The following is a 16,223-nucleotide window of genomic DNA, read 5'->3' on the forward strand; positions in this document are numbered from 1 at the left end:
TGTCCCCAATGTTATTTAATATCTACATGAAGCCGCTGGGACAGATCATTCGGAGTTTCGGAATGAGATGTTATCTCTATGCAGACGATGTCCAAATCTGTCACTCCTTTCCACCTGTCACCAAGGAGGCTGTCCAGACCTTGAACCAGTGCTTGGCTGCTGTGTTGGACTGGATGAGAGCTAACAAATTGAAATTGAATCCAGACAAGACAGAGGTCCTACTGGTCAGTCGTAAGACCGAACAGGGCATAGGGTTACAGCCTGTGTTAGACGGGGTTACACTCCCCCTGAAGACGCAGGTTCACAGCTTGGGGGTGATCCTGGACTCATCGCTGAGCCTGGAACCCCCAGGTTTCGGCGGTGGCTGGGAGAGCTTTTGCACAATTAAAACTTGTGCGCCAGCTGCGCCCGTACCTTGGGAAGTCGGATTTGGCCACGGTGGTCCACGCTCTTATTACATCCCGATTGGATTACTGCAATGCACTCTACGTGGGGTTGCCTTTGAAGACTGCTCAGAAACTCCAACTAGTCCAGCGAGAGGCAGCCAGATTACTCACTGGAGCGGCATACAGGGAGCATACCACCCCCCTGTTGTACTAGCTCCACTGGCTGCCGATCCAATTCCGAGCAAAATTCAAAGTGCTGGTTTTGACCTACAAAACTCTATACGGTTCCGGCCCAGTGTATTTGTCCGAATGGATCTCCCTCTACGTCCCACCTCAGAGTCTAAGATCTTCTGGGGAGGCCCTGTTCTCGACCCCGCCTCTATCACAAGTGAGGTTGGCGGTGACGAGGAGCAGGGCCTTCTCGGTAGCGGCCTCTCACCTGTGTAACTCACTCCCCGGGGAGATAAGATCGGCAAATTCCCTTCTTTCTTTTAGAAAAAAATTGAAGACCTGGATGTGGGACCGGGCATTTGGACATTCTGGCAGCTAAGGAAAGACCTTGATGATGAGCAGGAATTGACGAAACGGAATGGATTTACGGAACTCTGAGCGCTGAGCATAGGATTAGTTTACTATTGTGTTAGTGTATTGTTATGTACTGATGATTTTGTTAACTGTTTTAAGTGCTGTTATGTATGTATGTACATTTGATATAGGCATCGAATTGTGCCTTCCTTTGTAAGCCGCCCTGAGTCCCCCCTTGGGGGTGAGAAGGGCGGGGCAAAAGGAACTGAAATAAATAAATAAATAATCTTCCTTCGGTCTGCCTTCCTTATGGTCCAGCTCTCACATCCATAGGTTACTACAGGGAATGCCATTGCTTTGATTATGTGGATCTTCGTTGCCAGTGTGATGTCTCAAATCTTCACTATTTTATCAAGATTGGTCATTGCTCCTCTCCCAAGAAGTAAACGTCGTGTGATTTCCTGGCTGCAGTTTGCATCTGCAGTAATCTTTGCACCTAGAAATACAAAGTCTGTCACTGCCTCCACCTTTTCTCCCTCTATTTGCTAGTTATCAATCAGTCCAGTTGCCTTAATCTTGGTTTTCGCACTTTCTTCTTTCACCTTGTTTAGAAGGCTTCACAGCTACTCCTCTTTCTCTATTGCAAGCCACTTTGAGTCTCCTTGTGAAAAAAAAAGTGGGGCATAAACAACCATAACAACAATAATAACAACAATAATATGTCTCAGCCTTTCTGGATTGTGGGTTTGTCCTCCAAAATAACTTTTGTCATCTTAACCATGTTCAGATTTTGCTTAGCTGCTTGATTGTGTCCAGGAGTTCATCTGTGAAATGTTGGAGGGTTTCAGAAAAAGGTCTGTGCTTGAGATATTACCATGTTTTATTTAGGGTAGTTAACATCTAATGATGCATCTTCAAGAGGGGATTCTTTTTGGCTTACTAGCTTCCTTTGGTTTCATATGTCCCTTTCTCCATCTCTAATTTTTCCATCACTAGAAACGTTTACATTACCAGATATTCAAAAACTGGCAGCCTTCTTTCTTGTGATCATGAATTATTTTTTCATTACTGCTTGTGTATGAGTGGCCTTACTGAATAACTAATTATACCAAGATAGGTATGCTTTCAAATAAAAAGAAATAAAATTTCAAAGGAATGGTTTGTGCTTAACTGCAGCTTTCATGAACAAGCTGCCTTTTATTAGGCGACTGTTATAAGACCAGCAGAGGCTATATATTTTATCTGTCTATCTATACACACATAATTGATTGTAAAATGGATGAAGCTGCAAGTAATGCCTAAGGTCAATAAAACATCAATAAGAATACATTTGCCAAGCAGACTGAAACGTTTTAATAAAAAAATAGAAAAAAATTAGTTGACAAATCAATATAAAATGAAGATACATTTACTTTCCTTCTCATAACAAATAAGATAAATGGAAATCCAGCCATATCTGAAGGAATTTGTTTACTTGAAATTCTATCCAGAAGTTCTAAATTGTTATTTTAAAATGGTCCCCAAATGTGCTCATCAGTATGATTGCAACATGCATCTCAATAGGATGCAATTATTTTCTGCTAACCAACTTAGACCATGAGACTTCAACAGTATTGTCAGTATAGGCATTCAATCTTACAAAAGCAATTACATTTAATAAAACCAGGTTCTAACTAGGCTCACAAATGCATGAAATTATGTTGGTACATTTAGTGTGGATAGTTTTGAGAAATATACTTGAAATTTTGGAGAACACTACAGGCATTTGATTAAATTGGCCATTGTGGCGAGGGAGAGAGACTATTTCCTTATTAAAAAAAACTCTTTGCTGCCTTATACTGATTCAGTTTCTTCTTTTATATTGACTGGGAATTTCTGTGTGCTGTGAAACCTTTGTGCTTTATGTCACAGGCAATGAAACACTCTTGTATATAACAAAGTAACAGTTTATTTATAACTTCTGGCTCCAACGCTTGTGGTTACATTTGTGTTTTGTTGCAATCTTGAGGTTTACAGTCAGTATCATTTACTTGGCTTACTTTTCTGAATAAACTTTCAATGTTTCACATTCACAAACATGTTACACACTCTTGGCTGAATTATATTCTGACTCAGGCAACACTAGCCTTCTTTATGTTCCTTAAAACTCGAGCTCTATTTAACTAACTACTTCTCTATATCAGAAGTCTTTAATACATCTTCATAACTGCTTATTTCCAACAGGCAATCAAAAACCAACTCTCCTCTTTACACAGATTCCTAACTGTCATTTTCAAACTCTCTCACTCTTACTGCCTCTTTCAGAACCTTGGCTCCGCTCCTTTGGAATGTTCAGCTCTCTCTCTCCAACTGTCATTTTGGCCTAGCAGCCTTTTCAAATCCTGGGCCTACGCTAATCTGTATATGACCAATCGGCTTCACATATGCAAATGAATCCTATCTCTGCTGTTGCTACCCTGTCTGTACCTATTCTTCCCTATCTGCCACATGTAAACATAGAGCTATACACCAAAACTTTAACATAGAGTAGCAATTTCACTACATCCATCTAGTCCACACACGTCTATATACTTACTTATTTTTTTAAAGATGCAACAGGGCTGCATTATTTTTGCTGGAGCAGACTAATAGGGCCATCTCTTTGGGAGTTCCTTTAAGACATCTTGTTCTTCTGCCACCAACATTATGTAACTAGGTTTCTGCTTCCACAATCAGATTTCCCCTTTTCCTCCTTGAACAATAAACAATGAAATACTCTGAGATTTGCTCTGAAGGATCCCTCAACTCTCTCAATAAGATATAAGGACTGTAGGGGAGAGTAGGAATCTCTTTCTCCAGCTATCTTTTGCTTTGAAGGGTTGACGCTGTTGGATATAATACATATAGTTTTAAATACCAGATTTTATATAATATTTACATAGAATCATAGAATCAAAGAGTTGGAAGAGACCTCATGGGCCATCCAGTCCAACCCCCTGCCAAGAAGCAGGAATATTGCATTCAAATCACCCCTGACAAATGGCCATCCAGCCTCTGCTTAAAAGCTTCCAAAGAAGGAGCCTCCACCACACTCCGGGGCAGAGAGTTCCACTGCTGAACGGCTCTCACAGTCAGGAAGTTCTTCCTAATGTTCAGATGGAATCTCCTCTCTTGTAGTTTGAAGCCATTGTTCCGCGTCCTAGTCTCCAAGGAAGCAGAAAACAAGCTTGCTCCCTCCTCCCTGTCGCTTCCTCTCACATATTTATACATGGCTATCATATCTCCTCTCAGCCTTCTCTTCTTCAGGCTAAACATGCCCAGTTCCCTAAGCCGCTCCTCATAGGGCTTGTTCTCCAGACCCTTGATCATTTTAGTCGCCCTCCTCTGGACACATTCCAGCTTGTCAATATCTCTCTTGAATTGTGGTGCCCAGAATTGGACTCAATATTCCAGATATGGTCTAACCAAAGCAGAATAGAGGGGTAGCATTACTTCCTTAGATCTAGACACTATGCTCCTATTGATGCAGGCCAAAATCCCATTGGCTTTTTTGCCACCACATCACATTGTTGGCTCATGTTTAACTTGTTGTCCACGAGGACTCCAAGATCTTTTTCACACGTACTGCTCTCGAGCCAGGCGTCACCCATTCTGTATCTTTGCATTTCATTTTTTCTGCCAAAGTGGAGTATCTTGCATTTGTCACTGTTGAACTTCATTTTGTTAGTTTTGGCCCATCTCTCTAATCTGTCAAGATCGTTTTGAATTCTGCTCCTGTCCTCTGGACTATTGGCTATCCCTCCCAATTTGGTGTCGTCTGCAAACTTGATGATCATGCCTTCTAGCCCTTCATCTAAGTCATTAATAAAGATGTTGAACAGGACCGGGCCCAGGACGGAACCCTGCGGCACTCCACTTGTCACTTCTTTCCAAGATGAAAAGGAAGCATTCGTGAGCACTCTCTGTGTTCGTTGACTTAACCAATTAGAGATCCACCTCACCGTAGTTTTGCCTAGCCCACATTGGACTAGTTCCAGAACAATACCTCAAATGTAGAATATGAATGCATTTGGACTGGTAAGATGTCTGCTTAGTTTTCTATTCAAAAATATTTGGACAGAATATATCCATAAGATATGTTTCTGTGGTTTCACTTGCTCATATTCAACAAAATATGTCCTTCCTTTGAATTTTCTAGGTCCTCTAGGCAATTCTGTGGTATGACCTTCCTGGAAGTAATTCACTTAAAATTGTGTTCATTATTATCCATAGTTGCCTATTATTATGTTGAGTTCAGGCACATATTCCAATAGAAATGGGAATCATACTGTATTATAAAACTGAAAGGAACAATTCAGTGTTTTTCAAGGAGGAGTGTTGTGGAAGGTTTAAAAACTGAAGCCGGAATCCTGGTGCAGCATTGCATTTTCCTGAGTCAGTGGTTCCCAAACTGTGGTCTCTGGACTACCAGTGGTCCCCAAGAACGAAAATATGGGCCACGGTATCACCATTCCTATACTGTTGCCTCAAAACCATGTGTCTGCAAGTGGTATTGTTTATGTTATTGTTGCCTCAAAACCATGTGTCTGCAAGTGGTATTGTTTGTGTTATATCTGAAAGTGGTATTGTTTATGTTTTAATTGATTTTAACCTAATTTAGATTTTTAACGAAATGTTATTTAATTGCTGAGTTGTTTAAGGCATTGAATTTTGCATTTACTATAAGCCTCCTTGAGTCCCCTTCAGGGTCAAGAAGGGTGGGGTTTAAATATAGTACATAAATAAATAAGGAAATCCAATGCAATTTTCTGAATCAGCACCCCAAATAACTAAACCAAATTTAAGTTGACCAAAAACTGATTTGTACCTTTGGTACTAATGTTGGAGAGTGGTCTCTGGTCAAAGTGGTCCCTGGTCAAGAAAAGGTTGGGAACCACTGTCTTAAGTGGACGGATGCCTTCAGGAATTAGAATTGTGCAGTTGCAGAATGGACATATCAAACAGAGGACTCCTATTACATTATTAGGAAGTAAAGCTGTCATGGTGCCCAATATATATTGGTGTCTCACATAAAATGAGACCAAATTTACAACAGGACAAGTAAATATCAGTCCTGATACACATCATCATACAGGCTTCAAACAAGGTTTTAATTGTTTTCCTTTGATGGGTGAGCGTTCTACATTCTGCAACCTTTTCTCAGATCATGAAAGTCTCTCTGATTCTAGATTTTGGAACATTGCTTGTTGTGTTTATTTTTCTTTTGAATCTGTCTTAAAATCTGCGGGTTTTAAAAAAAATCTATAAGGACCATCACAATGAAAGAATGATAACAATTGATTTGTTTTTGCTCCTGGCATGTTCCGTGAGAAATTGTAGCACAAAAACAAAACCAGCATAACAAGATACTACTTCCTTCTTAATGTCTCATTGGAAAGGAAAATCTAAATTAAACAAAATGCAAAGTCAATTTTACACAGATTTTCAAGCAAAATTGCAGCCAGTTCCTGAAATCCTCAAGATGTTGTGGTCCAATTATTATTCTAATTGCAATATATCCTACTTTCTTGCTGTTTCTAACTGCAAATATTGATATCAACATATTTTTCTAAGATGTCAGCCCTATCTATCTATCTATCTATCTATCATCTTTTCGTACATATACCCCCCTTCCTTCTTCCTCTTTTCATTTCTCATAAATTTAAGTACCACTTCTCTATAAAAAAACACCAAGAAAATGTACAAAGCAAAACCATAAAAAGTTACAACCAACATTTCTTTAAGTACAAGCACAGTAAAACTTATAAACACGAAAACTAAAAACGTATCTTTTAACGCCCTCTCTAAAATCAGTGAAAGCGGGTCTTTGAAGAAATGGATTCCTCCAGTTTGGGACCACAAATCCTTCTTTAATCCTGTGGTATAAGTCTTTTAGGTAGTGGTGTCCTCTGTAGGGCTCCTCCTGAAGAGGAAAAAGTAGATGTGTTCCTGGGCAGATGAAGCATGGAAAGAAAAATTAGATGTTTCCACATTACAAAGTGTGGAAGACTCATTCAACATTTAAGCACACGTTTTATCCCAAACTAACAATATACACACGTGAAATGAAAGAATTAGGACAGGTAAGCCTTTCATAATTAAACAAAAACTTGTTGAAACATTGGAATCTTCTTCCAAAATGCAACCAGGGATTCCCCCCCCCCCCCCCCGCATCCACTTTTTACAATTCCCATTTTGGTAGGCAAACTTACGAGGTCTGTGCTCATTCTGGGGCTAGCAGGTAGGGCAGTCCCATCTAGTCTTCCCTTTTAGCTGTTCAGTCATGCTCAGGGCCCTTCCACATAGCCTTATATCCCAGAATATCAAGGCAGAAAATCCCACATTATTTGTGTGGATTCAGATAACCCAGTTCAAAACAAATACTGTGGGATTTTCTGCCTTGATATTCTGGGATATAGGGCTGTGTGGAAGGACCATCAAGAAGAGATTCGGAAGGAAATATTGTTTACCTTCCTAATTGTAGGCTTATTCATCCACTTATGGTAGCATCAGTAGAATTCCATTCTTTCTGCGATCCAGTTATACTGCTACCATCTGACTCTGAAAGCCTGTGTTTCTCAAGCTCGTTCCCCATCCTTCCAATGCCAATACTGTACCTCTAAGGAAATTCCAGTTTAGCTGAGGACAAACAGAAAGGAGGGGCTGGGCAGGCATAAAAAGACTTTACAAGAATGTGCTTCTTTGTCAGAGGCCTTGTTCACTGAGATAAGTCTGAACATCTTCATTATTGCTGGTTCCTAAGGAAGTAAGCAGACACTTAAAGACTATAGAAGCTGCTGATTATAGCCGTTTGGCACCATTTGTCATGACTCCATCCTATGGAATGCTTGGATTTGTAGTTTAGTATGACCTCAGAACTCTCTGATAGACAACAGCAAATATCTTACAAAGATACAAATCCCCAAATTCCATAGCATTGACATGGCAGTTAATGTGGTTTCAAACTACTATAATTCTGCAGTGTGGATACAGTCTTAATATGTTTATGGTTGAAAAAACAAATACCTTGACTTGAGAAATTACCAATCATAGAATCATAGAGTTGGAGGAGACCTTGTGTGCCATCCAGTCCAACCCCCTGTCAAGAAGCAGGAACATCACATTCAAAGCACCCCGACGGATGGCCATTCAGCCTCTATTTAAAAACCTCCAAAGAAGGAGCCTCCACCACACTTGAGGACAGAGAGTTCTGCTGCTGAATAGCTCTCACAGTTAGGAAGTTCTTCCTCATGTTCAGGTGGAATCTTCTTTCCTGTAGTGTGAAGCCATTGTTCCGCATTCTAGTCTCCAGGGTAGCAGAAAACAAGCCTGCTCCCTCCTTCCTATAATCCCCCCTCACAGATTTATATATGGCTATCATGTTTCCTCTCAGCCATCTCTTCTACAGGCTAAACATGCCCAGCTCTTGAAGCTGCTCCTCATAGAGCTTGTTCACCAGACCCTTAATCATTTTAGTCACCCGCCTCTGGACACATTCCAGCTTGTCAACATCTCCCTTCAATTGTAGTGTCCAGAATTGGACACAGTGTGATTCCAGGTGTGGGCTGGCCAAGGCAGAATGGAGGGATAGATGACTTTTCTGGATCTAGACACTATATTCCTAGTTATGCAGGCCAAAATCAAATTGGATTTTTAGCTTCCATATGACATTGTCTAAGCCCTACTCTCATTTCTCTCACTCCTTCTCTGTTCATTCATTCTGTAATTCTTTTGCTCCATTCCCCTCAACAATAATAGCAAAATAGTGCCAGATGTCTTTGGCGTGAACCACTTTAGGTTGGATTGTGGCCCAATCACAAACAGTGAATATGAAGGATGAAGAGCGGGGGGGGGGGGGGGGATACAATTGCTATTTATGAAAAATAAAATTGTTGGAAATGAGTTGCAGTGCAGCTGGATGAAAAACAGATGGAAAATTATAGAAACTGGATGGCAGTAGATTCTTTATTTGTAGCATTTAGTATGGGGTGAATTAATAGCCATCTGCCCTTACATTGCAGTGAAAGTAGGGTTATGGTTACAACCTGTGAAATGTGTGCTTCTAATGAATGATATTGAGTATCTGTCAAAGCTAGGCTCTATATAATTCAGAATTTCAGAATACACTGGATGAGTATGAACAAACTGAAGCTTAATCCAAACAAGACCAAACAGTACAAAGGCAGATCAGGGAATAGAGATTAATTTTACGCTGAATAGCATTCCATATTTCACTTTAAGACTCATATTTTCAGTTCATACGTACTCCTGGGTTTAGCCCTAAATCTGCATGCTCAGGTTTTGATATTTTTCTCATAGTAAATAGTAGGACAAAGCTACTTTTATTTTGGTGGCATATAACCACCAAATGGTTGTGGCAACATGAACACCACTGATGCATCATTATCCAGTGGATATATTCTACGACAAACTTGGCAGATGTCCGTATGTGTAAACTGAGATCATGTATCATAAACAGATTCATCCAATTTTTTAAGAAAAGGCATTCAAATATGGAGCTTGTTTCCAAAAGGTGTCAAATCCATTTGAATAAAATTTAAAGGAAAAAAAGTTCTGATTAGTAATAAAATACATTTTCCAAGCCCTGTACCCAAATAATTTGATACATTTTGATAGTTTTGATCTGTTATATAATATTCTACTTCTAGCCAACAATGTGATTATTTTTCAGGGCTTTTTTATTTGATACCTTTTGGAAACAAATCACAAATCTTTAAGAAAGCACCACACAAAATACAAACCCCCCTCTCTCCATATCCTTGCATATGTACAGTTCAAGATCTGACAATATTCTTGTTAATCATATGACTAAGGATTCGCTTTAATGGCTTAGATCTTCTGTCTCCCATCAATATGTAAAGGAACTGTATCATTTGTTTGCTCTACAAAAATACAAATCACAGAGTCTCTGTATTGCAACCTTTAAGATTTACTAATCCTGCACCCAGGCAGATTGTTGGCATCAAAGTGACATTAAATATGCAATATAAAATATATTTGCTTTAACTTAAAGAACATGACTATTTATTGGCTAACCTTAACTCAAGCATACGCTTGAATTGTAAGCTATTTATATTGCTATTGAGTGTACAGTTTTTCTAAGCAAATACAGCAGTTTTGTTCCTTCATAATTAGATGCTATGTAATTTTAACCAGGTTGGAAAAATCCGAAAAACCTCTGCCCGGAAAAGAGAATTCCACGTACTCTTCATGATCATCACAACCATCATCTGTTACCTGATCTGTTGGATGCCCTATGGGGTTATAGCACTTCTTGCAACTTTTGGTCGTCCTGGCTTGGTGTCGCCTGTAGCCAGTGTCATTCCTTCTATCTTGGCAAAGAGCAGTACTGTATGCAATCCCATCATCTACATTCTAATGAACAAGCAGGTGAGAATGTGTTTTTAAAGACTGTTTACTATTGCTTTAGATCAGCGTTTCTCAACCCGAGAGGTTGCGAGGAGTGTGTTAGAGGGATTACCAAAGACCATTAGAAAACACAGTATTTTGTGTTGGTCATGGGGTTCTGTGTGGGAAGTTTTGAACCCCAATTGGTGGGATTCAGAATGCTCTTTGATTGTAGGTGAACTACAAATCCCAGCAACTTCAACTCCCAAATGTCAAGGTCTATTTTCCCCAAACTCCACCAGAGTTCACATTTGTGCATATTGAGTATTCGTGCCAAGCTTGGTCCCGATTCTTCATTGTTTCAGCCCACAGTGCTCTCTGGATGTAGGTGAACTACAATTCCAAAATGCAAGGTCAATGCCCATCAAACCCTTCCAGTATTTTCTCTTGGTCATGGGAGTTCTGTGTGCCAAGTTTGGTTCAATTCCATCATTGGTGGAGTAAGGAATGCTCTCTGATTGTAGGTTAACTATAAATCCCAGCAACTAGAACTCCCAAATAAAAAAATCACCCCCCCCCCAACCCCACCAGTATTCAAATTTGGACGTATCGTATTTGTGACAAATTTGGTCCAGTGAATGAAAATGCATCCTGCATATCAGATATATACATGACAATTCATAACACTAGCAAAATTACAGCTATGTTGTAGCAACGAAAATAATTTTACGGTTGGGGGTCACCACAACATGAGCAACTATTAAGGGGTCCCGGTATTAGGAAGGTTGAGAACCACTGCTTCAGACACATTTGTGTGCTTCTACAATGTAGTCTATGACCCACACAGCACTGCTGGTGTATGAGTCAGCTTTGTTGCCTTCAGAACTGACAACTTGATGGAATTGCTTGAAAGGAAATGAGATAAACATGTTTAATTGTTTTCCTAGATTGATGCAGCAGAGCAAGTGCTGAGGAGAATAGGAACACAATATATGCCATGACCAAAGGCTGTATGTCTGATCCTATGAGTCTAACAAAAGCAGTGTTAAACAAGTCTCTAAAACTTTAATATAGGACCTTTGTAAGGTGGTGTGATGGGCAGTAATAGCTCACAAAGTAATAGCTCACAAAGTGAAAATACTGAGATAAACACACATGCCATTGTATGGCTTTATTGTTCATTTTAAAGTACAGACATTTTGCCTTAGTCTTTGTCCATCCTTAAATTAACATGCTATTCAGATGTCATATATTTCAGTGTTTAGTGTCTCAAATATCACATTTCAAAATTGCTATCCAGGTAAAATTTCTGGTTTGTTCTTTAAAAGGAAATTGCATAGTGATTTAAATCAATGGATCTTAAAAATGTTTTCAGCCATTGATTATATCCATTGATTTTTAAAGGATGTTTTCAGAGTTGCAATTTTAAGCTCAAGATTATTGTCTGTCAAATCTACTGATTCAGGAAGCAAAACCCTTTAAAAGAAATTTCAAAGTGTGGTTATGTATGTTTACCTCAAGGTCCTCAAAGATAGCTGTCTTATGCAAAGGGAAACAAAGAAAGCTGTCATCTCTTAGCCTTGACGGGAGAAAAGGGTCGTCATCAATCATTTCGTCGAAGAACTCAAAGGTGGGAGGGAAAAATACCACAAAGTCCCAGCTTGCTTTCAGTTTCTTTGTAAACAGCAACTGTTTCCTTTTGTGCTTCAGAGTTTTTGCTGGAGATCCTCAAATAGCTTGCATAAGCTTTAGCAGTGGCTCCCCCACTGATATATTAACATATCACAAAACTATTAGACTTTGAGGCAGACTTGTAATATGTGTTGCTCAGAACCACTTGTTTCTGCATCATGGGGGATTCCACAATGTGAAATTCATCTTTGCACTGACTCTGAGAAACTTTTGAATAATGCCTCCCAGAATCCCAGGTTTCTTTCTCCCACTGTGATGGAGGTCTTTTGTCTCACTCTTCTACTTAAGATAAGTCAGGAGCACCATGGGTAGATACCTCTTCAACATGCAAGTGAAACCTGACTCTTTTCCTTTCATCTTATTCTGATATTGTTGAAAGCACAGAGCTGCTGAGAAGCATGTGTGTCTCCCGCATAATTCATGATGTCTGGAAAGCCAAATCATGCTTTTAAAACAGGACTTTCAGGGATGTAGTTCACGGATGATGTCCCAAGTTGGGCTATGTTGTAGAAAACACTTGCCCCCCCCTTCCCAACTGCCCCAAACAGCCCTTCAACAAACTTTATTCAGTTTTGTTGCATTCAGCCACTTGATCAAGGATGCATCTGCATTGCATAATTGATGTGGTTTGACATGGCTTTGACTATTATGGCTCAGTGCCTTGGGATCAGGGAAGTTGTAGTTTTACAAGTTCTTTATCCATCTCTGCCAATGGGTAGTGGTGCCTCGCCAAACCTCAACTGTCGGGATTCTATAGCAGTGATTCATGGCAGGAAAAGTAGTGCCAAACTGCATTAATTCTACAGTGTAGATACACCCTACTAAAGGGATCTTAGGGTTAAAATCAAAATGTTTTCCTACTGTGTAGGACATCCCTGGTTGTGAAAAGAGGGGAAATTCCAAATCTGAGATCATTGGGAAATGAATTGACAGTAAAACTAAATGAAAATAAACAAACATGGATTTTAAGGTGGTTCAACTCCACTTGAAAATGCTGCACACAGTTTTGAATACTGCATCTCCATAAAGAGCTGTTTTAGAGTAGTTAAAGGCAAAAAGGTATTCAAAACTGTAAAGTGGCAGCAGTGGACAGCTCCCTGAGTGAGAAATGCATACCTTTCAGCTTTCCTAATCTGGCATGTGTAGTCCTCTCTTATCCCAGTTTTTCAGCTGTTTTTAGAACAAGCACTTTCTCTTTCCTCTCATTCCCACTTTGCCTTCAACGTATTTGAATTACTGCAAATTGATTTAATTTGCAAAAATAGTTTGCACTGAATTAACTCAGCTTGTATTAGTGAAAAAAAAAAGACTGAACTTTACCTTATTCAGTAGGCTCAAGCAAAAGGCAACTACTGCAACCTCTTTTAGGGCGCTTCCAGACAGTGCCAAAATCCGGGTTTCAAATGGGGGTAAAAAATCCTGGGGCCTGACTGCAGATCCCCACACAGACCTGTTAGTCCTGGAACTGGGTACCCCACCGTCCTCACAGTCTTCCTCTGTATTGGAACAACTGTATGGGGGACATCTGGTGGAAGGTTGTTGTTTTTTTTAAAAAAAATCACTCCATTATGTACTGGACTATATATGCACACATGTGATTATCTAAATATAAATATAAGCAGATTCATATGTGCACATATGAGGTTCAACGCATAACTAAATGCATTTTTTTTAAAAAAAATTCAGCTGGATTTCTTTTATCCCCAATTGTTTATTCAAGCTCTGTTTAATATTATTAAGTTTAAATTAAAGTTTTAGAGAGTTCTAATTACTGTCCATTTGTTCTTCCTTTGAACCAGCTGTGTGTCCATTAGACAGACCAATCAGCTGATCAGCTGCTTGGGCTTTTTAAAAGCACATATGCTCTGGAATAGTCTACACGGGGGGAGGGAAGGAAATAATGTGTTTTTTGTGAATGCAGGGATATACAGTAATACCAATATGAACATTTTCCGTCTGGAATCGGGATAGAAGCAGACTTTTTGAACATGTGTTTTTGTCCATTGCAGTGAATCAACATGGATTTTGCGCTAGCGTCATTTAGCCCCCCCCCCCCCCTTTAATCTGGTAACTTCCACATTTTAGGTGCTGTGTAGAAGGGCCACTAGTTTATGTGTTTTTTTCTTATTAATAACTTAATATCTTAACAACTTACTATCTATCACAATGTTTAAAATGTGGACTTTAAAAAAAACTCATGGTGATGAGAAAGTGGATAGGAGGATGTTTTTCTCTCTTTGGCTGAATTAAAGTCTGCAAACTAATTAATCTTCCCTTTTTTCATGATCCTTTTTGAACACACAATGTTCCTCAGGTTTTGAAATGAAAGCCTGTCTATTTTATGCCTGAGGGCATTAGTATGATTTTTTTAAAAACCCTTTTAGTCTGCAGTTTCTAGGAAAAATCTTTATTTGCTGCATAATGTACAACTCAGTGTGGTATAGTGGTTTGAGATGTAATGTGGATGTAATGTGGTAGAGTGCATGAACTCCAGGTCCATGTTGTTGGACCTTATTCCATCTTGTGGCCTCCTGACACATGAAAAAAGCCCATTCCTATCCACACCACATGAGAAATATGATCCTCAGCATTTTCCCCACAATGGGTTGGTAATATGGGATTTGAAACACCAACCAAAACCCCAATCCAACCATATCATTATTAATGCAGACAGAATATAACATAACAATTAAGGTCTACACTACAGTCTCATTCAGTCATAGGAAGTAAAAGAATTATCCAAGTTGTTCGTTATTTTTCAGTAAAGAAAAATTAGATGAAAAGATCACGTGCAGCTAGTTTCTTCATCTTTAGTTCACAGATACTTTTTGAAAACAGTATAAACTTTTAAAGAGGTGTTGGTAATAGTACAGCATCTGGACACAAATTGCGTTGTCAGAAGCAGAAAGTCAAGGGAAGGAATGTTTCGCTCCCTCATATATTATTTAAAACAGTGTCTACTGCTATCTCATCACTTTTTGTAATTATTTAACACTTACTTAATTTTCGCGTGCACAATAGCCGTATAGTAATAAACCAAGACAATATTTTCTCAAGAGGAAGACAATATTGAGGCTTTTAGGGGCTGGCAGAAAAAAGGTAGTGGAAGGGACAAAACTAAAGAGGGTTGCATTATTCATTAACTTTTTTGTTTTGCTTTAGTATTTTAACTGTAGGGTTCCTTATTTTTCCACAAAGAACAATAGCTTAAATCATGCTATTATTCTCCACTATAGATTTATTTATTTATTTATTTATTTATTTACTGTATTTATACTCCACCCTCCTCACCCCCAAGGAGGGCTCAAGGAGGCTTACAAACTATGGCAATAATTCAATGTCATAGCCCCATTAAATTAATGAGATTTAATTATATGTTGACTCACTACTCAGTCATTGATTGAATGTGTTTCTTTTGGCTGGGCTTATCTCAATAGTTCTTTAAGCTCAGCCCCACTTTTTTTGGACTTTACTTCCCAGAATCCCCATCCAGCATGGCCAACAGGGGTTTTGAGAGCTGATGTTCAAAACATCTGAAAGACCAACATCTTGAAAGACCAACCTACTGGCTTAACCAATAGGTAGAAGCCAAAATGTACTTCAATACAGCTCTGAAGGAACATATGTGGTCCAGTTCAGGCTGTCACTGAACTTCTATGCTTAACTTTCTGAACTATACAGAAAGTTATTCGTATAGATACAGAGTACCTGCCATTGTGGGTATACAATAATTTTTAATGAAAAATACTACAGCAATTATGGATTATTTTCCTTTTATATGCATTTTGGAGAAAAACAAACAAATGCAAAACAATGTAGAGTATATATATTTGTTTTCCTTTTTCACATTTGTTTTTAGCACTTATTAGTTCAATTAGTACTGTTTAGTTCAATCTGTAAGGATGCCTGGATGTTTATATGTTGACTGTTCCAACAAGAAAGTACATAAATCCCTACATCTTACTGTTTTATGTATCTATCCTTCGTACTCAAGGAATACTAAAATAAAGATTTCACAGTGCCATCTGGTGTTTGAAATGGTGGGGACAGTTTGTTGAAAGAACTGCTACAAACACCTATCTCTACAAAAACTGGACTAAAAATGTAATACTTGTCATAATTAACAAAGAAAATCATATCTCTTTAAACTGTTACTAAACAAGGTAGGGGAGAGAACTGTAGAAACTCTTGGGATGAGAGAAACACAAGCACTTGACTTGTGTTTCCAGTCAC

The 16,223-nt window shown here is 39.0% G+C and overlaps 1 protein-coding gene across 1 annotated transcript in view; it reads left to right on the forward strand.

The window, feature by feature from the left end:
• LOC132771550 (vertebrate ancient opsin-like) overlaps nt 1-16,223 on the forward strand; it is a 100,771-nt gene that overhangs the window by 54,522 nt on the left and 30,026 nt on the right. Inside the window, exon 4 of the mRNA XM_060769706.2 lies at nt 10,107-10,340. Coding sequence (XP_060625689.1) covers nt 10,107-10,340 — 234 coding nt within the window. The remainder of the gene's footprint in view (nt 1-10,106; nt 10,341-16,223) is intronic.

The sequence above is a fragment of the Anolis sagrei genome, chromosome 3 (genome assembly GCF_037176765.1).
Source record: "Anolis sagrei isolate rAnoSag1 chromosome 3, rAnoSag1.mat, whole genome shotgun sequence".
In the NCBI taxonomy this organism is placed as follows: Eukaryota; Metazoa; Chordata; class Lepidosauria; order Squamata; family Dactyloidae; genus Anolis; species Anolis sagrei.